This window comes from Globicephala melas, chromosome 11, assembly GCF_963455315.2.
Source record: "Globicephala melas chromosome 11, mGloMel1.2, whole genome shotgun sequence".
NCBI lineage: Eukaryota > Metazoa > Chordata > Mammalia > Artiodactyla > Delphinidae > Globicephala > Globicephala melas.
In genome coordinates, this window is record NC_083324.2 from 2780952 (window position 1) to 2806416 (window position 25465).

A 25465-nucleotide genomic window follows, 5' to 3' on the forward strand; every position below is an offset into this window, starting at 1 on the left:
TCGGAGGTGGGGTCCTGCAGTGTGTTTCAACAAGTCACCACGAGGTCTGACACGCGTCCAAGCTTCCAACCCACTGCTTTCGAGACTTCCCCAACTCCTCTTTGGAAGGGGTCGTCTCTCCACTAAATGTCTCCAGATTCCTACTGACTAATTGCCTTAGAAGAGCCCTCTACTTCGACAGCCTCAACATTTTCCAGAGGAGGAAAGCAGGACTCGAGGGGCAGGGACGACGATGTCCCCGTCTCTGCAGCAGTGCAAAGCCCCCAGTCCTCCTCCTGTACCCCTACAACCCCTGCTTTGCCGCAAGTGTGCCAGTCGGCCCGGGGCTGCTTTGTGCGTGAGGAGTCGTCTCCGTATGGCTGCGTCATTTACAGGCAGACAGGACTTTCTTCTCAGCAGTAGAAGAAAGGTGCACTGCCATCTAGAAGCACCAACCACACCCGCCAACACCAAGCCCCCGGCCCATGTGGCCGAGATGGTGGAGGAGGGGGCAGGACCAGTTTAGTGCTGCCGAAGAATAAACTCGGACACGACTTCCTGGCCCTGGCGGCTGTGGGGCTCCCGTCACAGTTGAGACGGTGTCGGGGCCCTGGAGCTCCCTCACCCAGAACGGCTGCTCCCAGAGTTCCCTCGAGGAGCGCACCGCCTCTAAGGCCCCGACTGTCAATGGGCACCTCTGCACACGAGCCCAGACCGGTCCGCACTCCTCCCCAGCCACCCCCTTGCTGTGCGGCAGTAGCTCCCCTCCCCTGAGCCACGCCACACCCGCTCCGTCCCGGAGAGACTGAGGTAACCCAGGCCCCTCCCTCCTGCGGCCCCAGGTCCCCGGGACCAGTGAAGGCCCCCTTTTCATCAGAAGACACAGTAGGGCAGTTTAATACGGCCCCTCCACGTGGCTTCCTGGGCTGCCCCTAAAACGCCCAGCCTATCACAGAAAAGCCCCAACATGCAACAGGGGCTGGGCTGAGGCCATGAAGCATGAAGAGGGACAGCTTTACCTCAATCTGCTGTGGGGCCGAGTTGATTCTCTGTCCAGCCTTATCGGTCACGGTTGCGGTGAGACTGGTCTGGCCAATGGCCACGCCATGGACGCGGAACACGGCGGTGTAGTCGTCTGGGGCCTCGTCGAGGGCCCTGGAACAGAGGGAGGGGCTGGGACTTCTTCCCCGACAGACCTGTCGGCAATGCCCTGAGATGCCCTCCTCTGACCCCTGATCCTGCAAGGACTCACACCAACGTGACGATCTGGGAGGCTGCCCGGAGCTTCAGGTCCATGAAGGCCAAGTACTTGGCCAGGAAGGGCTTCTTGTGGAAGTCCAGCACGCGAACATATGCCTTGACCGTCTTCCCAATCTCCACCTACATCAAGGGGGACAGAGACTCAGGGGTGGCCTTCGAATGACCCATGCCACCACCTGTGGTACCCTACGGCTCTCTGCAAAAGCATCAACAACCTCAAACCCACAGACCCAAGTTGACCTTCAGACTATCAGCCCATGAACAAATGAAAATCGGTTACGTGCTTTCTGTATTCAAGAGGCCTCAGGGATACGTCGACGCATAAATGACACATCCCACTCTGAGAGAACTAACAATCTTGGGGGGGGGATAAATTAGAAGTATGGGATTAACAGATACACATTACTATGTATAAAGTAGATAAACAACTGGATTTACTGTATAGTACAGGGGTTATATTCAATATCTCATAATAACCCATAATGGAAAAGAATCTGAAAAAGCATATATGTATGTATAACTGAATCACTGTGCTGTACACCAAAAACTAACACAACATTGTAAATCAACTATAATCCAATAAAAAGAGAGAACTAACATCTCCTTAGAGAGACAATCCATAGCTTAGAATAGCAACAGGCGTACAGTGGGGGTTAAAAAGGGCTCAGTGACCCAAGAGTTCACACCTGGCACGTAATATATACAGCGAGAACTCTGGGAAACATGAGTCAGAAACGCTTAGTGAAAGAACTCAAGTCTGGAGGCAAATCACCAGAGGAAATGAGATCAGAGGAGGACTACCTGAGGCTAAGAGAATATTGACTTTTAAGGAGTCCAAGTTGCTTGAATGTCCCCCTCTAATTACCAACTATTCTCTCCCCCCAGGAAGACAGGACTCTGACAGCATCCCTCTTTAAGCCTCACTGCAGTTACTTCAGGTATTTGGAGTAAAATCCCTCTTTACATTAAAGAAAAGCCCAGATCTATTATGTATTCATTTTGCGAAAGCACTCGGCGTTAGTACATCTTACTCATCTGCCACTGAAATTTCTAAGAATCCAAAATGTACATACTGGGGAGAAAATTCACATTCAGCAATGCATGCACCGGGCTGGTTAGTAACTTGCACCAGTCAGAGGACAGGAATTCCCAAGCTGCAGCTAACGTGGGGACAACTTCCGGCGGGATTTACAGCCAGGTTTTACAGGTGTCAACTGAGATGAAGACGGATACCCTCGGAGGCCGCTCTGCACTGAGCCCAGAATGCTGGGTGAAACAGCACTGCGAGCTGCAGGTGGACACGAGGAAAACACCCCCTGAACCCCCATCGTTCTCCAGGCCTCCGCAGGGAGGGAGCCGTATCGGGAAGTTGACACTGACCTTGTCCACCACGCGGATGTACAGCTCCTGAATGTCCGAGACATAAACGTCAGCCTTTGCCGGGGCCGGGAAGGCTAAGCACAAGTCGTGGATCATGATGGTTGAGGTGCCCGGGAGCAAAGGGTGCACCTGCAAGGTCAGAGGTGGGTGCGGTTACACAGCTGCTCACGGCAGCAGCCTGTCGCCCGTGGGACACTGTCTCCCAGAGACTGCAGACCAGGGCTTGGAAAACCCTAACGTTGCCCTGCCCACTCCTCATCACGAGTACCCACTGCCAGCCAGGGGAGGGGCTTGGGATGTAAAATGTTAGAGCCAGGATAGATTTCAGAGAGCATTTATTTCAACTTTGCACAATTTACAGAGAAGAAAATGGAAGCTGCTTCAAGGTGGGGTTGGTCAGAGCTTGGCAGAGTGAGGACTCACACCCAGGGTTCCGTATCTCCTGTCCAGGCCACCTGCCCCTGCAGCTCCCATAAGAGAAGAGCATCCCATGGGGTCTCCTGTGAAACTGCAAGTCAGGGGCTGGTAGAGGGTGAGACCGCTGCTTTCCAAATGAAGCTCTCACTGAGAAATCCTAACCTGAGCCCACAGACTCTCAGAACCTGGGAACGGGCTGAGGAGGCCACCAAGTCTTCAGTGCGAGCTCTCTGAATCTTGCTCATCCCCACATTCACCTCAACCTCTGCTGTGTTTGCAGTAGAGCCCTCATAAAATGTTTGGAGTGCAGGAATTCATCTAAGCTCCTGTCTTCCACGCTTTCACTGCCAAAGGCCCCCTTTAAGTCTTCTTCTCTCTCTACCTTCTTCCAAGGATCCCACCTTCAGAAAAGTCTCTCCCCAGACAAACTGCATCATCACCACTCTCTCACGTTGGGGATGGACTCGTGGTAACTTGTCATGTTGCTTAGGCGTGCATCTCAACTGAGTGGTCTTGGGGGCTGGGCAGGTGGAGGCATGTCATGGAGCTAGTGGGTGGGCCCGCGGCTGCCTCCCATCTCTACCTGGCCCTGGCTTTGCTGCCTGAGATTTGTGGTCTTATATTCACCGGGGGTGGGAGATGGGCGGTGGGTACAGTGAACTGCTCAGTGTTGGCAAAGCTACAATTTCAATGTCAAGAACCTGTGGGGGAAAAATGTCAGGAGACAACCAAATACTATCCTATTGCACCCAGGTTAGAAGCCTTCAAAGGCTGCCCAGAGTGAGCCCACATCCTTAACACATCCTATAAGAACCTGGCACGATCTGGCCCTTGCCCAGGACTCTGGTTTCACCGCAAAACACCCTCCCCCATGGCCATCACACTCCAGCCATCTGGCGCCTGTCTACCCGCCTCAGGGCTGCATAGTCCACCTTTGAGATGTGGGGGCTTGTCCTCCCCCTGTGCCCACCTGCTGGCTCCCACTCACCCTCGGTCCCATTCAAGTGTCCCTCCTCGGTAAAATCTCCCCTGATCTGGAAGGTCGGGACCTTTGCCCCTCTGCTCTCTTCTCCTGCTGCAGCTGTACCACTCTTCACTCCAACTCGATGTAGACCTCCCTGTGCAACCTCCCCCAGGCTGTCTTCTCCCCTAATGCAGCCTCAGGACCGAGCCTCACACCTGGCCAAGACTCGGCCCCCGCCCAGCGTGTTGAGTACACTGAGATCCAGGGTCACAGCTCCAAGCCGCTGGTTAATGTAAGGAGACCTGCACCTGCCTCAGCTCAGCTTCAGCCCTGGCTTTGTCAACACTTGGGAATTTTTGAAAAAAGGGGTCTGCAAACCCCAGGTACCATCATCTATTTGGGAAGTGCTGATTCTGGCCCACATCCTTCAGTGAACACATGGGGAGACAGGCCCACCCAGGGTGGGAACCCAGCCTTGAAGGGGCAGCACTGGGGAGGGAACATGGTGCCCGAGCCCCCAGTTTAGGGCTTCTTCTCCCACACTCAGCCGCTTCCCAGAGCTGGATGCCACCAGCAGCCAGAAAGGAACCGTCGGGCAGGGGAGGCGGCAGGGGCTTGAGAACTCTGCCAGCAGCACTGGGCTCACAGGTACATCCACAGATGAAGGGGGCCCAGGGTATTTCACACAAGGACTCAAGTCGCTTAATAAAGATTCCAGAGTGGAAATCACGCTGGCGCTCCGAACAACGGCTGTGTAGTTTGACCCAGGGCCACGCCAGCCTGCTATCAAATACGCCGAGGACTGGAGGCCACAGGGCTCCAGTTTTGCGGAGGACGATTCACTTGGCTTATTACGCATCCCCCAGAGAGAACCCATTTAAAAATCACAGGGAGAAGCGAGAGCTCTAATCTGATCCTCCTGCAAAAGCTGCCGCTGTCAGGAGCGACACGTCCTTCATAACGCAGAGAAATGACGCGCTCGCTGTACCTACGGGGCCAGACCCGCGCGGGGGGCGCATGGAGGCGTTCCCTCTTCTTTTTCTCTCCTTCGAAAGAGCCACTTTGCGCATTTTAAACAAAGACATAAATGGCGGTGGGGAAATCGATTCCTTTTCCGCTTGATTTCCCAGCAGCTGGACGTCCAGGCGCCTTCCGGATGATGGAGCGGGAGACGGCGTCAGGCTGCCACCCACCAAAGGGCCGCGTGGCCCGTCCACACGTCAGCTCCTGCCAGCCCACTGGACAATGAACAGTGCTTTACGGGCGTGCCCACCCGTCACTCCAGAGACAAACCACTGGAGGAAACGAGGGGACGTGCCGGCCAGCAGATGGCACAGGGGTGGGGGTGGCGGGGGTGGGATCCTGTCCCCCCCCGCCGACTGTGTATGTGTCACCACCCTCTTCTCCAGGCTCCAGACCCACCTGCTTCCTGACGGACGTGTGAGGGATGCACGTGCAGGAGGGGAGGTGGGTAAACCCACGCCCAGCATGAATTCTCGTTCCCAAGGGGTAAAGGTGCCCACTGAGAGCCCAGGAGAAGTCCTGTCATCTCTTTGGAGACGGGAACGCGTTATTGTGCATTAAAAGCCATGTGTGGAGCCGGGGCCGCTCTGCTCGCGCCCTCCACCTGCACCCGCCAAGCCCCGAGGGGCCGCTGCGTCATCACGGCCCCTCGCTTCCCAGGGCCCATCACACTTCACACGTGTTCACTACAGAGGAGCAAGGACCCTGAAGATACTTCCGAACATCGCTGGCACCATCCGCTTCCATCTCCCATGCGTGCCCGTCGATGTCTCGTGCTGGCCAGGCCGTGCCATGCGAGAGGGTGGGGATCCATGCCCCCGGCAGACATGGACACCCTTGAGGCTGGTGGGGGATGACCAGGGTCACACTGAGATAAGAAACCTCATCCAAGGGCCCCAGCCAGCCCGGAGGCTTCCCGCAGGCGAACACACCGCAGGCGGGACACACCCGAGTTCACGCCCCACGGCTACCACTTACCACCTGCCCCAACCCAAGGAAGGACCCCCTTCTGATGCGCCTCCTCAGAGGTACAACGTCACCGTGACCAGCCGCATATCCCAGGACCCAGAGAGGCCCTGTCTGCTCCCCGCTGGAGCCCTGGAGCCCGGACCAGGCCTGGCAAGTGACGGGCACGCACCTTTGCAGGGTGAATGCGTTAATGAAGGGCGTGAGGGCTCAGCACACGCTAGGTTGCTTCCCAGCTGCCGATCTTATAATCACACAGCTTCTGCGTGGAGGGCTTATTTTGAAATGTAACGAACTGGTGAGAAGACAGAAACCCTGAGTTTGAATCAGGTAAACGCTCCTATGGGTAAACTCGCCAAGAAGGAAAGAGAGGTGCATTGCAGAGGGTTTGGGTCTGTGTGAGCCTGCACAGCCCTGGGTGCATGGTGGGGGCATAACCACCACCACAGCCCCCGTGCGGTGCGTGCGCGCCAGACTCCCTTCCGGGGACGCTTGGAAGCCAACACACACCACCAGCCATTCTTGCCTCCAAATGGGTATCAATAGGAAAGAAAGAAACAATTCTCTCTGAGCTAATTGAAGAAATGTTGTGGGCTTCCTCGCCTCTGTGATTAAAGGAAATGAGAATGCTGCTAATTAGCAGATGGAAAATGCCATAGAAACGTGTAAACGTCCTTCAGAAACAGCCCTCCGAGAAGCTGCGAGGAGCTGTCATCGGCTGTCAACACTCCATGAAAAATCCCTCCCACACTTTACAGAAGAGGCAAAGGGAACCAGAACCCGATTCCACCTGGAGCCGCAGTGGTCTCTGCACAGGCCTGAGGTGGGGGAAAGCAGAGAGCCTGGCGGCCAAGGCGCCTCCAGGATACCTTCTGGGCAAACACGATCCTGGTGGATCGGGCACTGAACGTCAGGCACAGCTGGCACGTCCTGAACTCGGTGCCAGACGTGTCCTGGGGTCGTGTCTGCAGTGGGGCACTTAGCCCCACTCAACAAGAGCCACGGAGGATGACACATGTGGGCGAAGGCCAGTCCTACAACCTGGAGAGGGAACTGCTATAACTCTTTGGGACCATCTGTAAACTGGGGATGTCAGGCTTGTCTTGGCCGGGAGAAGCCTAGAGACTGTTGCTGACAGGGACTGCACATTGTAGGACATTGCTAGGCTAAGCAGGGGTTCGTAGGTTTTGGGAAACCTGACTCTGACGCTGGAATCCCATCTTGAGTCGGACAAGCATGCTAGCCTCTGTTTGAATGCCTCCAGAGACGGGGAGCTCACTACCTGAAGCAGCAGCCTAGTCCATCACAGACTGTCAGAACCTCTTGTTCTTGGAAGAAGGGTCTCTTTCTGGCCACAGGGCTGCCCTCAGGGCTCACTCAAAACGTGTGGTGCAAGGTAAACGTGAGTAAAAAGGTGCCCAAGTTTTGTTAGCACTGCATACATTTTTCTGAACTTGAAATTTCCCTCTTTTATATAACAGGGGAGTTATTTTTAATCTCCAGAGATAAAGCAAAAAAAGGCATATTTCAAGCAGTTGGAATCATTTACAATTTGAGGTTTTCCCTTTAATGTTAAGGATTTGACAGTGAACACTTACTTACATGGAAGAGGAATGGCCAGGGAATTATTCTTTCTTTTATAGAGGGAATATAAGTGCATGGGGGAGAGCTTCCTACCATCTCAGGCATCCAGCTGCCCCCAAGCTCCCTCTAACGACACACATTTGTCCACAGGTGCCGAGAGATGGCTTTTTCCTGCTCTGATCTATGGTGATAAACCCAAAAGGTCCCAACATCTGTAATTCTGCCTCTGAGAAAAACAGGAATGTTATGACGTGCTTCCTCGCCCTTCACCGAGGGGCTGCCCTGTGAGAAAGCATCCTTCCAACAAGACAGCTAAAGACCAAAGTCGCCCACTGGAGGAAGGTAAGAAAATGTTAGGAAAACAAAACAACAAAAAAACTAGATCATCCTAGAAAGACACATGCTACCAAAACTGACTCAAAAAGAAACAAACAATCTGGATAGACATGTAAGAAGTGAAGAGTTTGAATTCATATCAAAAACTACCCATGAGGAAAGCCCGTGACCAGAAGGCTCCACTGGTTAACTCTACCAAACATTCAAGAGTTACTGTTACCAATTCTACCCAGACTCTTCCAAAAATTAGAAGAGGGAACATTTCTAAGTCATTCTATGAGGGTGATATCACCCTGATACCCAAACCAGGCAAAGACATCACAAAAAAGAAAATCACAAACCAAAATCTCTCACGAATATGAACATAAACTCAACAAAATACCAGCAAACTTTAACCAGTTACACGTAAAAAGAATTATATACCATGAGCAAGTAGGGTTTATCCCAGAATGCAAGGTTGGTTTAATATCTGAAAGCCAATTAACGTAACACATGATATCAATAGAATAAAAAACAAACAAAAAAAAGATTATTTTAAGAGACACAGAAAAAGCATTTGACAAAATCCAACACCCTTTCCTATGTGTGTGTGTGTAAGAATAGGGAGGTGATTACTAAGGTATTTGGGGGTTTTTTGAGGCGATAAAAAACCTAAAACTAACTGTGGTGATGGTTGCCTGCATCTATGAGTACACTAAAAACCACTGAATTGTGACATTAAGTGGGTGAATTGTATGGTATGTGAAAGATACCTCAATAAAACTGATATTAAAAATAATAAAAGTTGGCGAGGGTGCGGGCCAGCTGTCCCTTAGCTACAGTCTCTGCCGTCTAGTTTACCGCAGTCCCCACCACGCCCTATTACCTCCAACGCTGAAGCTAAGCATCTGGTGACGGTTAGCCCAGCTCCTCCCAGTATGTTCCTCACACCCTGCTCATTTGCCTCACTTACTCTACACCTGTCCCACTTCAGAGACAACTCATGTTGTGGCCACTGTATCAAGACAGTCAACAGAGGCAAAAAGAAAGTCAGAGAAAGGGACCCGTGGGGAGTCATGGCTGGAAACCCTGCGGAGAGTGAGGTGACATACTCCTAATTCCCGGCTACGACACACATTTATTTACTGCACAACCACGGGCAAGGCAGCCGGGCTGTGTTTCTGAAAGGAGATTGTGGGACCAGTCTCTGTGAAGGCTAAGTCCCTGGAATGCGTGTTTTGTGCTCTCGCCAGTGGTGAGGGCTCCCCCGCAAGGACAGGCAATGCTGAAAGCAAGCGCAGGCAGCAGGATGGCAGGATGGCTTTCTCCTGGCTTCCCCGGCTGCACCACAGGAACCCGCACCATGTGTCAAGCACGGAGTGCCCCCGCCTCTCTCGAGTCCAGGACAAGTCTCGCTCGGTGCTGGGATGACTGGAAAACTCCCCCAACACCTGGCAACCAGCCTTCACCAGGGGAAAGCAGGTCTTAGGCTCTGAGCAACCCAAAGGCCGCAGCAGAGCTGCAATTTCAGGACACCGCATGGGTGTCACGGTCTCTTGGTTCTTGGCTGCCTGCAATTGCGACTCACAGCAGTGGTTTGACGCACTCAGCGGTCAGAGTTTCCTTTTAAAGGAAGTTCAGTTTTCACGACAGCATAATAACTCACTGTGCCAATATGTAGAATTTAGGACGTTGGTGTCTGTTTGCCTTTACTCTTTGTCATGATCATAGGGCGATTCTTTAAAAATAAAAAAAATTAAACCACCTAAATGCTCTACAAGGAGAGAATGGCTGAGTACACATGACTGTGAGAAAATAATCAGCCAGCCTACATAGCAACACGGAGAAAAAAACCCTTAGAATAAAAGCACTGAAAAGAGCAGAATGCTCAGTTCTTCCACACCATGGGCACAGCTAGGGAGAGGGTCAGGGAAGGAACATGGAGAAACAGAGAGAGCTGATACATCTTTAAAGGCAATTTCCTTATGGTTCTTATACTGGTACTCATGTAATAATATCTTCATCTTAATTGAAAGGAAACCAATTAAGATGAAAATATTATTACTAGGTAACAATAATTATTATATAATTATTAAGTTCAATTAATTATTAAATTTAATTATTAAATACTAATTATTATTACTAGGTAACTACAGTGCGGGTAGTTTGTGGAGATGGAATACAAACCACAAAGGTAGCTCGTGAGTTTCACAAACAGCGAATCAGGGAATCTGAAGACTGTTCAACACACCAGCCGAGACTAAGGGCCAGCTTCGGCAACAATCTGCTCACTAGTACGAAGAGGAAGGCGGGGGCAGGGCCCCACTCACCGTGGCGATGCCCCGGGCTTCCTGATAGGCCACCCTGACCACATCCGCGCTGCTGGTGTTGAGGAAGAAGTAGCCAGAGCCTTCTCGGACGTGCAGCTCTGCCTGTTAGGAGGGGCCAGCTGGTGTCAGAGGCCTGGGGTCCCCCAGGGGTCACACCCAGGCACTGGAGCAGGGGGGAGGCTGTACCTGCACGCCTGGGTGGTTGTAGATGGCCACCTCTTCTGGACTGACCCTCACGTCTTCCACCAGCAAGAGTTCGATGGAGGCCGACACAGGCATGAGGGGATGGTGCTGAACGGGCAAAGCCAGCACTGTCAGATGCAGGGGGGCTGGGGGCCACCTCAGGCCAGCCCACGGCCTCCCCCAGAAGAGCAGGACGAGTGGCCCCAGGGGCTGGCGCCCCCCCCGCCCCGCAGGACCTCATTATGTCGGGGACACGAGCCCAGTAACACCCATCGTGCTTTGAGACCACAGCCCTGCGAGGCCTCCTGAAGTCCTGCCCAGGTGGGCGCCTCATCCCACCTGCCAGGCTCCCGGGATGGACGACTGACACGCACCCCAGGAAAGTGGGACGGCGTTGCAGGCAGTGGGAGCTGCGGGCTTAGGGGATGGGGCTGAACCAGCTCTGCACACTCAGCTGGGGCCGCGGCGGGGAAGAGGCTGCGGCCCAAAGGCCTGAGGGCCCCCGAGGCGTGCGCGAGAGACGGCGTGTGGCGAGGTCCCTCTGCCTTTCAGCTGTATCCCCCCGTTGCCTGCGTGCAGGGTGTGCAGCGGGGGAGACTGAGGCAGGGAGCCTGGTGAGGAGGCACCCCTGATCATGGAGCGGGGGGTGACCGGGGTGCAGCCCAGCGAGGGGCTCAGGACCCTGGGACGCCGGGCACAGCACAGGAGAAGCAGAAGCAGCAGGGCTCCCCAGCCCCCCAGGGCTCTGGTCAGTACCGGCTGCTTCACTCTGGCCATGTCCAGGTGGGACTGCTGGTAGCCAGTGGCAGTGGCAGAGATGGCCGTGGTGCCCGAGGCCTGGTGAACTGAAATGGCCTGCAAACCTGAGTGCGGGAGAGAAAGCGGCGTCGGGTTTGGGCCCCGCTGCTGTATCTGTGAGGCGGCCCTCCTTCCCTCTGTCTAATTTGCAGCGTTAGATCTCCCACAGCCCTAAGAATAGGTGATGGGCTTCGCTTACACTGTGTGCACCATAAGAGTTAACGGGCCCTGAGCAAGGTTCCCGGGGCAGCTTAGAGGAGCTGCAGGAGACAGCTCAGCTCCCGGCTGCCGAGGGGTCTGTGATGGCAGCGTCACAGGGCGTCGGCGCCAGGCCGGTCTGTGTACAACCTGGGGTTTGAGATTCAGCCGCCGTGTGCCCCGAGCTGTCTCCCCATCTCCCACACAGAGAGGCCATTCCTACGTCACAGACGTGGGAGGATTGAAGGAGAGTCCTGAGGCTCCCTGAGCTTTGGCCCTGGACAGAGGGGGCCCCAGCGCTCCGCCCACAGCTGCCGGCCCCCTCGGCGCGCGGCTCGTCTGTCTGGGGCCGCCGCTCGCCACCCGCTCACCGTGCAACTTCTTTTGGCCGCTCCCATCGTCCCGGGGCACCAGCTGTAAGGGCGGGTCCAGCTCGATGCTGGCCAGCGACGGCCTGGTGGACTCCCACTGGACGCTCAGCGAGCTGAAGTTGTCGAACCTGCGGCCCTGCTGGTCATAGGCGGCCAGGTCCAGCAGGGGGTTGCGATGGCTGGAGACCGGAACCTGCAAGAAGCCGAGGTTACCCGCTATGGCTGCACCCCGGACTGGGCGGGGTCGCCCCTGACCACACGGTGCAGCGGACCTGCCGGCTGCCTTGTAAGCTCGTAGGGGTCCCGGTGAGCCAGTGGGGGGCAAGTCGCGAACGGATGGTCACTACTGCCAGCCAGCAAGGTGCCCCCAGCCCTATGCAACCTGGCCTCCTGCTCCAGTCCGTGGTCCTCAACGGGGGCCTTGGCGGGGTCTGGAAGCATTTTTGGTTGTCACACTGCGGGGGGCACAACTGGCGTCTAGTGTGTAGAGCTTGGGGTGCTGCCGAACACCCCAGGGTGCACTGGGCAGCCCCCCAAGAAGGGGCGATCTGGCCCCAAATGTCAGCAGTGCCGAGGCTGGGGGGCCCTGCCCTCGGCCTCCCCACCCGAGCCAGGCTGCTCTCCTCCACTCAGCCCTCCCCTCTCCAAATCCTGCCACCTCCCCCCGCCCCATGCCCACCTCAGCCCCTCCAGGATGCCCCGCCTCGTGGTTCAACAGGAACGCCAATTACACCCCAAAGTGTCCCAGAGCCACTGGGATGGCAAAGCTCTCAGCTGGCCTTGACCATCCCGGTGATGGGGGCTGCCATCCACCCACTGAGGGTGAGGACGGGTCCCGGGGGAGGGAAGGGACAGAGGTCCTCGGTGGCTCAGCGGCAGGCCCCTAGGATTCCACTCCAAAAGCCCACCTCCTGCTGCGCGCACCTGAGCAGCTCTGCTCCCCAGGGCCCGTGGGGGAGCGGCCTCATTCCCCTAGACCGAGGTTCACCCCGCCCTCCCGGCCTGAATGGACGCCCGGCTCCCACAGCCCGGACTCCAACCCACCTCCGCCCAGGCAAGTCACCCACTTTCTGGAGTTTCTCCACGTGAAGTGGGAATTGCACGAGATCCTCCTTCCAGGGCTCTGTTTTAAATAAGGGTCGCGTGAGAGCATTTTAAGGGGCCTGGTTCGTGTCACTCAGGCAGGAACCTGAGCTCAGCAGTATCCGTACTTCCCCAGGCACGGGTCCAGGAGGAAGGACTGAGCTTCTCTGGCCCTTGCAGTCAGGAGTGAGGGCATCACTTGCTTTGGCCAGTGAAATGTGACAAGTCACTCGTGACAGTTCTGGGGGCAGAAGCTTGAATGGTTAGAACGTGATCTGCCAGCTCTGCTTCTCTGCCCACGTTCAACTTGGGGGCCGCTCCACCGCCCAAGTCTTGGAAGGAAGATAACGACGAAGTGGGGCCCTCAGCCCACTGCGATGCACACACTGCGTGAGCGCGAAGTGAGCCCTTACTGTGCAGGGGTGTCGGTACTGCCGCCGAGCCCACCTGGCCCGCCTGATGCAGTCAGCAAACTCCCACCTCCCTCGCCCCCGGAGAACTCTGGACCAAAGCAGGTCCCAAATTCTAAATGCAGGTCAGCATGATCACCTGGGGATGCAAAGGAGTTTACAACCATTGTGGACACGAGTCGGGAGCTGTGACTGGGTGGGCAGAACAAAGTGCGTATTCTAGAGGCCCCACTCTGTCCCCCAGATGCGACCCAGGGCGGAAAACTAACGTTCTTCCCTTCCTCTTCCTCCCCGGGGCGGGGCGGGGGCGGGGGGGGGAATGAACAAAGCATCAATCATGCTCGCAGGTTCACTGGTCCTGCCAATGGCAAGAGCATCATCCCCAAACGGGGAGGCTGAGGCTCAGAGATGTTATGTTGCTTGCCCAAGGTCACACAGGTTTAGGGGTGGGACTCTCTGGTCTGATTTTAAAGCCCACCGGCCTCGCCAGACGCTGTGCAGCCTCTCCCCAGCACACGAGTCAGGAGGCAGCTCCATTCAAGCCCCAGCCTGTCACCTTCTGGCAGTGAGCTGCACGGCTGATGCCCAGCTCAGAGGACTGGGGTCAGGCCAGAGTGCAGTCCCACTTTGTCACTCCGACAGGTCAGCCCCGTTTTAGTGCCTGGCCTCGCCAGTGACCGACTCTGCAAACACGTCCTGGGCAGCCTCTGGCTTTGGAGACGTATAAAGTGAAACCGATTTGCACCAGGATGTGTGGCAAGGATATATCTTCCTCAGGGTCCCCTGGTGAGACCACAAGTCTCAGGGGCCACACCTGACTGGCTTGCGGCTCTGGAATCCCAGCACGGATGGATCACAAGGAATTCTGTGTCTGAGCAAAGATCTACAACACACGAGAGCCAATTCAGAGCCGCACTCGCTGCCTGACCGGCATCTTCCAGCCAAGAGACAACCCTGGGCTGACCCCGAGGTCACAGCCCACAGACGGCCAGACTCGGCTCCTTCAGCGAGTAGCCAATGTTTAAGTACAGGAAAGAGGCACTTGGATCTGTTTTTTCCTTTGAAATTGAGAAGGTTTGGCCAGCCTGGGGTTGAACAGGCTGGAGCTGAGGGGGCTTTGGAGGAGCACCCGCTGTTCAGGCCTGACCATCCCCCCGGCCCTGTCCTCGGCACCAGGCATGTGAGCCTACAGAATAAGGGCAGCGGGCGGGGGGGCTGGGGAGGGGTCCCTGGATCACTCATCCACCCACCATTCGCTGAGCTCCCACCACGAGCTGGGCCCTGAGAGAGAGACTCACAAAGATGGAAATGAGTACAGGCACAGCTCGGAGATGTTGCGCTTCGCAGATCCCTCGTTTTTACAACCTGAAGGTTCGTGGCAACCGTGTGTCGAGAGATTCTGTCACTGTCATTTTCCTAACAGCATTTGTTCACTTCATGTCTCTGGGTCACGTTCTGGTAATTCTCGCAATAGTTCAGACTTTTTCGTCATTATTATATGTACTTGTTAGGGTGTCTGTGATCAGGGACCTTTGAAGTTACTGCCATGACTCACTGAAGGCTCAGAGGTCGGTTAGCATATTTTAGCTATAAAGTCCTTTTTAATTAAGGTCTATACATTGTTTCTTTAGCCATAACACTATTGCACACTTAATAGACTATAGGATAATATAAATGTAGCTTTTATATGCCCCGGGAAACCAAAAAGTTCCTGCGACTTGTTTTATCGCGATATTCGCACTGTACTGCCGGGTCTGGAACCGAACCCACGCCGTCTCTGAGGCCTGCCTGTGCATAAATTCTACAGCATTAGTTGATGTTAGGTGCTTGGGGGCGGGGAGGGGGAGAAGGGAACCGCATAGGAAATGCTGAGTGGGGACCTTCAGATAAGGTCTAAGGCTGAGGAAGGCCCCCCCACACCCCGAGAAAGTAACGTGTGAATAAAGAGCTGCGGGTTCAGGAGGGAAACAACTCCAGCCAGGGGACAGCAAGCCAGAACATGGGACTGTCCCAGCGTCCGAGCACTGATCGCGGGGGGAAGGTGACGGGCGGTCCCAGGGCCTGCAGGTCCCACTCTGACTCCCTATGTCCGGTCCCGCTTATCCCCCGCAGGAACTCTGGATGTCACTGTCATCACTCAAAGGAGGCAGCTGCACAGCGGGTGGGATTCAGGCCGGGCCTGAATCCGGCTCCCCGGCACACACACGGTGGACCCAGCAAGCCGAGTCTTCCAAGCATCCAGACTTATATGTTGTCTTTCTTTCCACAAGGGATAATTTGCTGAGTACATAAAAGTGATTTAAAATGTAAAACTTTCAGGACATTCATCTCAATAGCCCCAAAGTCTTTTCCTGAACACACAAGGATTTTCACCTTAGGGAAGATGGTCAGCCGCTCCATGACATGCACACCCAGGCCTGGGACGGGGAGGATGTGGCACCATGGCAACGAGCCTGCGGAGGGGCCCTGGGCTCTGAGCCCGGGTCTCCTCCCGCAGGAGGATGCTCCCTGCAGGCCCGCGGGGCAGGGGAGAGGGCCCTGAGCCGCACACACAGACTCCTCACTTTAACCAGTGCCGGCGAGGCCCCAGTCCTCACGGGACCAGCGGAGGGGCTCACATGCCTCAGAGCTGAGGGGTCAGTGAAGCCCCCCACGATCGCCAGAGCAGCGGGAGAAAAAGCTGAACCAAGCTCACAAGGACAGGAGGCCCAGAGGCACCGGCCAGAGGGTGGGCTTGTTCCCAACTCCCAGGCCCTGGAGTCTGGCGCCTCCCCTAGAGCTTCAAAGGGATGCAACTTGACCAAGCAGCAGCAGGAGCCGACTCCCAATCTCGCTGCCCCAGGTAGGCAGCTAGACACGCCCCGGGGCTGACTGCAGGCTGGGGCTGGGAGAGAAGCATCTGCAGGGCTGCCAAGGAGGCACCGGACTTGGAGCTGGACAGACGTAGGTTCTGCCTGCGGGTCCAGCCCTCAGGGACGAGGAGCAAGACACACACAGCGGTTCTGATCACTGTGTGGGCAGCAGGGTTGCAGAGACCCTGGGCTGGCCCCGGGGCCTTTGCACTTGCTGTTCCACCTGCCTGGGGCACCCTGAGCTTGGCCCCTCTTGGCTGGCGCCCCGAGCACAGGCGTGAGCCTGTGTGCCCTCCTCACAGGGGCCTTTCCCTATAGTCTGAGGTCCCCTGTCTCCACAGGGCTTCGCACCCGCCCATCTACCACGTCTGCTGTGGGCCTCCTGTCGGCTCCAAGGCCCGAGCCTCGCCTGCCCTGGGTACTCTGCGTTCCAGAACCTGACGTGTGCCCAGCACAGGGGGTGAGATCCAACAAACGTATGCTGAGGGATGAGAAGAAAGAAGCCTGGTTCCCTTCCGAGAAGGGCCGCAGCCGGCCAGCAGGACGTGTGCACGCCTGACCCTGACCAGGGGCTTCCAAATCCTCCACGTCCAGCCGTCCGGTCTCGAGGGTCTCAGGGGTGGAGGCTGGACTGCTGTCACCTCACATCCCTGCTGTCAGGGACCCCAGTGACTTTCTTCCCTCTGCTCGCGGTGACCTTGGAAACACAGCACCATCCCCCGCACCGTGGAGAAGGCTACCGCCAGCCACTCCCTCTGCAACTCCTGCCTTGAGACAAGAACCCCACCTTAACAGCCTCGAGCCACACAGGGAAGCGACGAGATCTGTACAGACCGCCAAGTGCCCACGCAGAGAGGCGGCAGAGTCCGGGCGCTGCCACCAGCAGCTGTGACGCGGGGGATGCCCCACCCCTCCAGATCCCGGGCCTCATGTGTCACACGCAGACGAGTGCCCACCGGACAAGGCGAGTGTAGGGCTGAGGGGGCAGCACCGGGTGTCGCCTGGCCTACCCACGCCGCCTCCCCAGAAGGCCACTCACCACCTGCTTGTTCTGCTGCAGCAGCGGGCAGGACAGGTCCAGCTGGGGGCTGGCGTAGACGGGCGCCAGGGTGAACCTGGAGGGTGGCGCACACACGAACTTCACCACAGCAGGCTCCAGTGCCGGGAAGGGGTTCGTGATGCTGGGCCTGTTCCCCACCGTGAGGGCGACGACCTGGCAGAGCAGAAGCAGCCGTCAGACACCCCACGCCCGAGTCCCTGCTCCGCTGGGAGCCCCCGGGACTCAGCGTGCTCTTCTGCAGAACTGGGATGGTGGTGATGCCCGCATCCCAAGCGGGTTACGGTGGTCCAGCGCCACACGCCCAGGAGAGAGCTCCCTCAACGTGCAAGAGACCTTCCGACAGGGGCCCTGGCGCCCTCTACTAAGAGAACAGAACCACTGCCGGCTCCTGGGCCCGAGGAAGAGGTGGGTCGGGGGAACACCATGCAGCTTCCCGGGACCCTATGAAGACCCCGAGGCTGATGAGCAAATCGACAAGCTTGTGCGTTTTGAATGAGGAATCCAGAGTGACTTGAAGACACCCATCACAACGAGGTGCAGGCACCGCAGAGCGTGTCTGATGGACTGAGCCCCTGGGGAGGGACCAGCTGAGGGCTACGGAGGGCGGGGCCGCTGAGCAGGTGCTGGAGCCACAGCCCTGCCCTCCTTTCGCCTCTTAGACAAGCTCAGCTGGAGGCTGCAAAGATGGAAATTAAAGGTGCAAGAAAAGACACGGAGATTTATGTTTGCTTTCAGAGCTGGGACCTCAGAAATCAAGCCCGGCCCCCATTTTACGAGCAATACGGCTCACGGCCGGTCCTGAGGGAGCGGTCCCCGGCCCCTCAGTGACACTCACTTTCACACGCCAGAACAGTCCGGTCCAGAAGCCCCTCAACCTTCCTGACCACGAGGCAGGACAGAGGGCAGTGTCCTGGGTGACCCCCAACACCCCAGGAAGCGACCCCAGAGCACCAGGGTAGGGGGCCCTCAGGGCGACCCTGCTGAGGGTCCAACCCCTACCGTCCGAGGGGGACACAGATGACTGAGCCAAGCCAGGGCTAAGAAAGTTCTCTACGTTCATTTTTGACTAAGTTTATTCTTGTTGTGGTATTTATTATTTTTCTTATTCTTCAATTGATTTTGTAAAAAAAAACAATGAAGCCAGTGGAAGTGGGCCTCTCACTGTGCCTCTTTTCCGCTCACACCAAGCCAGTCTTGGTGTGGCCGTCTTCATAAGGGTGCCTGGGGGCCGTGTGTGTGTGTGTGTGTGTGTGTGTGTGTGTGTGTGTTTTAACATCAACTGACATGCTCTGTACTAGTAAATAAACACAGGTGTTCTTCACTTCCCCCAAGAAAGGGGCTCTCTCCTATGTCTCTTGATTCACGCTGGCCTCCTCACCCCTTGCGTTCTGTTTCCGGGCACCCTGGGAATGGAGGGTTACACCCCTACTATAACCAGACGAGTGTGCAGCCCTGAGCCTGGGACTGCCAGGCACAGGGGAACGGAGGGGCGAGCTGCTGCTCTATCCAGCCGATACCGGCCCTGCAGGGATCACAGGTGCACTGTGCTCCGTCCACCCAGGCTAATTTTTTTGGTTTTCAGCATTAAAAAAAAAATCAAGACACTCCATACACCTGAAGCTAATATAATATTGTAAATCAACTATATTTCCATCTAAAAAAAAGATTCCGGAGAAAAAAATATTGGGATTCTCGGCTCATCCTGAAACACCGAAAGGATCTGCCCACCCTGGGTCTGCAGTCCCACTCATTTATAATACTGATACTTGCCTGACCCTGGAGGCCTCTGACTTTGCGAGCCCGATCTCAACCCACCCGGACTTGACAGTGGGGAGTGCTGACGCCCTGGACCAAGAGATTGCCCCGGGTGTGGAAAGAGAAGCAGGACTGGCCAGCGTGTAGCGCGGTCCCAACTGCCACACCCCGCTAGGCCCAGATGGTGCTTACTCAACCACCCTGATCCTCAGTCTGCCTGTCTGTGAAATGGGTACAACAGCCACGGCTGTCTCTCAGGGTTGCCTCGAGCAGTTAGATAAAATAATGCTGCGAGGCACAGCAGGGTGCTTGGGGGCCGTGACTTTCCATCCCTCGCTCTGGGCAAGGCTGGTCTGGGGGTGGCCCCCCGCTCACCTGCTCGCCCAAGACCTGGCAGGTCACGAGGATCCAGTGTTGCTGGTGATTCCGTGCGGCAGGGGGCCCAAAGAGAGCCAGACTGACGCTGTCCATGTCCTCAGAGGTGACGTTGCGGAAGAACTTGGAAGGCTCCAGGACCCAGGGTCTGGGACCCCCCTCGAAAAGCATCTCTTTTGAGGAGCCGAGGGTCACCAAGGCGACAGAGGAGGGGTCCACAGCCTGTGGGAGAAAAGAGGGGAAGCGTCAACGTCTCCCTGGGAGAGGCGAGCCTGCCAGGGCTGGGGTGGCTCACTCTCTGGTCCTTGCTTTACTTGGTGCTGGTTGTTCTGCCAGGAAATGATCTGTTTGGGCGTCTGTCTCCCCAGCTGGCCTATAGGCTCATTAAAGGAAAGGCATGTCTGTTTCCTCTTGTATCTGCAGCGCGATCTCAACCACATGAGAAATGAAAGACCTTACAGACAAACTGAAATATTTTTAAAAGAGTAAATTACAACTACACTGTGATACTATTTCTCTGCCATCTGATTAGCAAAAATCCAAAAGTCTGAGCACACACACTGCCGGTGAGTCCGTAGGGAAACACGTACTCTTTTATAAAATTAATTAACTTGTTTTTTGAAATATAATTGACATGTAACATTATATTCATTTCATTAGTACAACATAGTGTTTTGATATTGGTATATGTTGCAAAATGGTCACCACAATAAGTCTAGTTAACATCTATCACCACACAAAGTTACAATTTTTTCTTCTTGTGATGAGAACTTTTAAGATCTATTCTCTCAGCAATTTTCAAAAACAGTATTATCGAGAAACGTGTTCTATCCCGCTGGGGAGACAGGAAAATGGCACCACCCCAACAGAGGGAAATTTGGCAATATCTACTAAAATGACAGTCACATTTATCCCTTGTCCAAGCAACATTCCTTCTAGGAATGGACTCCGAAGATATGCCTCCATGAATATATAAAACATACACACAGAGCTAGGCATTACAGTATTACCTTTATGAGTAAAAGCTTGGAAACAGCACAAACACCCACCAGCAGGGGCCTAGTTAGGTAAACTGTGGTCTATCCATACGATGGAATGTCAAACAAAGATCTTCCCGTGTGGATGTGGAGAGATTTGCAGGTTATTTTCCAAGCAAAGAAGCAAAGTGCAGAACAGGATATCTAGCATATTACCCTTGAGTAAGAGAGGAACGGGTAAGGCATAAGAACATACAATCGTTCTTGCTGACTTTTGCAAAAAGAGACACTGAAACTGTAAAATGGAAACTAATCAAAATAGTTTTTGACAAGAGGCAGGGAAGGGATGGAAGTGAGGCTTCTGGGTGTACTTTGAATACGGGTTTAACTTGGGAACCACATAAACAACTTAGACAAAAAATAAGGTTAAAAAAAGCAAACCCTGGGTCTTCCCTGGTGGCGCAGTGGTTGAGAGTCCGCCTGCCGATGCAGGGGACGCGGGTTCGTGCCCCGGTCCGGGAGGATCCCACATGCCGCAGAGCGGCTGGGCCCGTGAGCCATGGCCACTGAGCCTGCGCGTCCGGAGCCTGTGCTCCACAACGGGAGAGGCCACAACAGTGAGAGGCCCGCGTAGCACAAAGGAAAAAAAAAAAAAAAAAAAAAGCAAACCCTAAAACTGAGAAGAAATGGAAACAAATGATTCTACCTGTGACAGGTTGATCATCTCAGTGCTGAGAAGACCAAACCTGCATCAATCCCCTCTTCTTGGACTAATTGACCCTAACCTCTGGTGCTTCCCAATATCTTTTTGGCCAAGAGTTGCAGACACCTGTTAGCCCCAAGGTCCAACTCTGATTGGCTGGTAATGGCTATGGGGGTGGGGATCTGTGCTCCTGAGGCCGAATCAGTGCTTGGCAATAAAGGCAGCCAGGATTGATTAGCAATGTCTGCAGTGGGCACAGACAGGCACACACAGAAGCTGTGCCTGCATTAGACCAGAGTTCACAAAGGCAGAGTGACTTCTCGTTCAGAATCGCCAGTGTCCTAGGCACGTGGAGGTTACCAGGAGCCCACATCAAGTGAGTCCTTGACAGCTTAATGCCCAGAACACACAGAATACTTGACAGTTACCTCCGGGCCCGGCTCCCCCAAGCCCTACTCACCTGGACCCCTTAAAACCCTGTGAGCGTTCATGCAGATCAGGGCACAACGACCCATCTCAGACCTTCTGCAGCGGAGACCCTGTGGGGATGTCATGAGCCTGGGCTGAGCCAAAGCCTCCCCTACCCAGCCAGCGCCAGCCTCCCCTGTTCCCTCCATTTTGGCCCACGGTGTTCGCCAGCCCGCCGCTGCGGTCATCTCTGCTGACCTGCTCATCGGACCCCTGATGCTCCGCTCAGCTCTTTCCATGCTCTCACCCCCATGGGGGCTGCTTCCCCCAACTGCCAACAGCCTGAAGCCCTCGCAGGTACAGACTGATAAGCACTCAGCTGTCGCCGCAGTCCTGGACCTGAAGCAGTGACCCAGCCAGATGCACCTCCGTATGGAGAGGCAATGTCACTGTGTGACAGCCTTAAGATGTCACATACCCTTGAGGATGGAGGCAGGTCGGGGCAAGGTGATGATCTGCCAAGGCCTGTGGGGCTCAGGTCCCCTTGGTTGGGTGCTAAACCCTTAGTAAAGAAAGGGCATCACTTGTCAGTGAGAGTTCTGTCCTTTCGACTTTTTTTTTTTTGCAATATGAATAATTTTCTGAATTTGCTGTCAGTTAGCTCTCCAGGCATCCCTCCCTGAACACGTGTGCACAGGTGTGTACACACACACAATTCCAAGGAGCCCCCCACAGACTCTATCTTGCTACATGCCCACCAAAGAAACCATCAACAGGGCCCTTTTCCTGCACGTGATGAGGGCCTTTGGCCCTTCCTCCCTGGACACCCCTCCCTCCTGAGACAGCTGCACGGCCTGCTCCCGTGCTTCACTCAGGCCTCTGCGCAAACCTCCTCCTCAGGGAGGCCTTCTTGGATCCCCCGTCCAAGGCAGGACCTCCTGTCACCTGTTACCTCCCTTCCCAGCTGGACCGCCCTTCTCACCACCTGTCATCACTTCCTGTGTGTTCTTAAGTGCATTTGCTTCTCTGTCCCCAAAGCTAGAATGAAGCTGTCACTCAGCTGTGTGACCTTAAGCAGGTTAATGTCTATAAGGCTCAGTCTCCCGTCCTATAAAATGGGTACAATGAGAACCCTGCCTCATGGGTTATCGCGGATTCAAGGGGGCATGGATGGGAGCCCTGAACACACATGCAGCATATGATCAGTAAATGGCCCCCACTACTGTCAACTGTCACCCCCATTTTGCTGATGGAAAGAGTGAAGCCCAGCAAGCAGAAGCAACTCGTCCAAGTTCACCCAGCTGGCGGGCCCGGGTCTGTTCCGACTCCAGATGCCCTGCTCTCACCCGTCTCACCACCACAACCAGAACAGCTCTGCTATGGACAAAGTAGGTCACTGTAAACCTTGCAGGAGGATTTCTTCCTGACCAGCCCAATAGAAAGACTGTGCAAAAGTACCACATGTCCTATAATTAAAGCTGGAGAATGATCAATTATCACCTTGCTGTGCAATTCTCTTCCCATCCAGGCATAAAAGCGTCACCGAACCGTGTGCCAGGGAGATAGGTTAATAATCAGCATGGCTAATGAAGGACACTGATAAATCGTACTGGGGGCGTCAACACGCAGATACCAGGACAGGCCAAGCAGGAGAGGAGGGGCCCCGTATCGCAGTCGAGACCTTCTCTCTCAGGGACTCAATTTCCTGGTTTGCACAACAGGAGGGCGTCTGGTCATCCAGAGGCCCTTAGCACCAGCAGTCTGCGTTTCCAGGAGATGGACTACCCGCCTCAGTCCAGGATCCAGAGAAAAGGAGAGGGGAGGGGAGAGGCAGTCAGAGGTGACAGTCCCCACCCCCCCCCCCCGCCGCCCCGGCACCTGGCTGACCCAGAGGCTCCAGGGTGCACAGCCCACGCTGATCATCACCGGGATGAAGGGGGCAGGCGGGGACCCCAGACCCTGGCACTCCAGGCCCCCAAAGGGTAACCCGCAGGTGGGGTGACAATGTACCCCAAACTGCTGCAGCCAACCAGGCTGAAGAGGAAGTAGTGTGTTGGCTGTGAAGGGAGTTAGGGAACTGGCAAGACAGCCCCCCTCTGTCTGTGGGCCAATTAGACAGAAGAGGTTACAGGTAAGTCGGGCCGGGGGGTGGAGTGGGGGGCTGGCGAGTGGCACCTGTTAGATCTGGGGAGGGTCTTTCTTCTGCCGTGGGGGGCATCCTTACAATGTGCTTCCAAGACACGGCCACTCACCCTCCCCGCCAGCAGCAGGGGTCTCATGGGTGTGACTGTCCTTCCCTGACCTCACCTGCTGCCCACTGCTGCATGAGAACATCCAGCTCTAACCCTCGCTCGACCTGACCCAGGGAGCCTCCAGTCTCATGCCTCACCCCGAGATACACACACGCCTTCTGGTGCCCCACCAGCCGAGCTTCCTGCCTTCACACTCTCGTTCTGCTTCTGCGTTCACAGGTGACCTGTGCCCACAGGACTCTTCGTTACCTCTACTACACTTACTGCGTCTGTCTGCACGTCTGCATTCCTCACAGATGGGCAGCCTCCCAGGGCACAGAGGGTGAGATGTTTCCCTAGATCTGTCTCCCCACCCTGAACCTTGTACTAACAAAGCACCAGGGACTGTCTGCAGAGTGAACTGGCAAGCACAGGCTGGACAAGAACTGGTAGCTGCCCTTCCAGTTTCCACACTCCTCTCTTCCTCAGAGAAAGAACTTCCATTTTATTAGGGTGGTAAATTGCCCAGCTGAAATGACTCCCTCGTCTCTTACAGCTAGCTGTGGCCAGCAGATGAAGTTCCGGCCAATGAGGTGCAGGTGGAAGCTGCTCTGTTAAACTTCTGACAAGGCTACTACAGGAAACTAACTCGGCTCAGAGATGAGCTCTTTCCCCTTCTGGCTATATGGAATGCAGATGTGATAGCTGCAGCTCCAGCAGCCACCTTAGAGCATGAGGCAACTTTGAGGATGAAATCCACATATTAGGACGATGAAGTAGAAAGACAGAAACCTGGGTCCCTGATGACTACAGAGCTGCCACACTAGACCTGTGTGAAACCTCTCATGTGAAAGAGGAACAAACTCTCTATTCACTGAGCCACTGTTATTTTGCGTTTTGTTACTTGCAAATACACCTAATCTTAACAGATATCAAGGCACAAGGAAGATGAGAGAAGAGACACATATGCTGTTCTTTTCCCTATAATTTCTCCAGTCAGGAAGCCACCTTTACTGGGGACATGTCCACCTTATCTTCATCCTTACATCCCAGCTTGGGACAGTGAGCTCAGGGGTTGGCCCCTGATGCTCCAACAAACACCCAGATAATCAGACCATGTGGTCACCTGGACAAGCACCCAGGAGGGGTCCTGAAGAACCTCCTCCCCAGGCTCCATCACACGGCTGGCTGTGGCAGGGCCTGCCCAGGATGACCGCTGCCATCTTAGGGATTTTAGTTTTCTCTCAGCCCTGCTCCCTGAGCCCTCTCACCTCCAGGGTCCTGATCAGTGAGAGGATCTTGACCTTTCAATTTTACGCTGCCATCTTTCCTTCCTCTGCCCTCCCTATCACCCTTTCAACGCTTTACTTTTTCCATGGCATGCATATACAAAATACATGACTTACTAGTTTATTTACTGTCTGTCTCTACCTCTGTCTCTGCTACAATGTCAGCTCATGAGGAAAAGGATTTCTGTGTGGTTTTTCGCACTGTTGTACCCCTAACGTTTAGAGCAGGGACCGGCACCTATGAGTAGGTATTCATATATATTTTGGTTTGGGGGATCAGGAGACCTTGGATTCAGCCCTAGCTAGGTAACCCTGGACACATTTCCCCACTCACTCCTTCTAAATTAAACAACTCTTCTCAAAAAATTAAAAACAGAACTACCACATGACCCAGCAATTCCCATAAATCCTTATGGGCATTTATCCAAAGGAAAGAAAAACACTTACTTTAAAGGAAATCTGTACCCCATGTTCATAGCAGCGTGATTTACAATAGCCAAGATATGGAAACAACTTAAATGCCCATTAATGGATGAATGAATAAAGAAGATGTG

At 54.9% G+C, this 25465-nt stretch overlaps 1 protein-coding gene across 1 annotated transcript in view; it reads right to left on the bottom strand.

The window, feature by feature from the left end:
- NUP210 (nucleoporin 210) overlaps positions 1 to 25465 on the bottom strand; it is a 100000-nt gene that overhangs the window by 25206 nt on the left and 49329 nt on the right. The window contains exons 15-23 of the mRNA XM_030849519.3: positions 19304 to 19525; positions 17153 to 17326; positions 11769 to 11961; positions 11158 to 11264; positions 10405 to 10509; positions 10219 to 10320; positions 2620 to 2748; positions 1232 to 1359; positions 999 to 1134 (exon numbers count right to left, since the gene is read on the bottom strand). Coding sequence (XP_030705379.1) covers positions 999 to 1134; positions 1232 to 1359; positions 2620 to 2748; positions 10219 to 10320; positions 10405 to 10509; positions 11158 to 11264; positions 11769 to 11961; positions 17153 to 17326; positions 19304 to 19525 — 1296 coding nt within the window. The remainder of the gene's footprint in view (positions 1 to 998; positions 1135 to 1231; positions 1360 to 2619; positions 2749 to 10218; positions 10321 to 10404; positions 10510 to 11157; positions 11265 to 11768; positions 11962 to 17152; positions 17327 to 19303; positions 19526 to 25465) is intronic.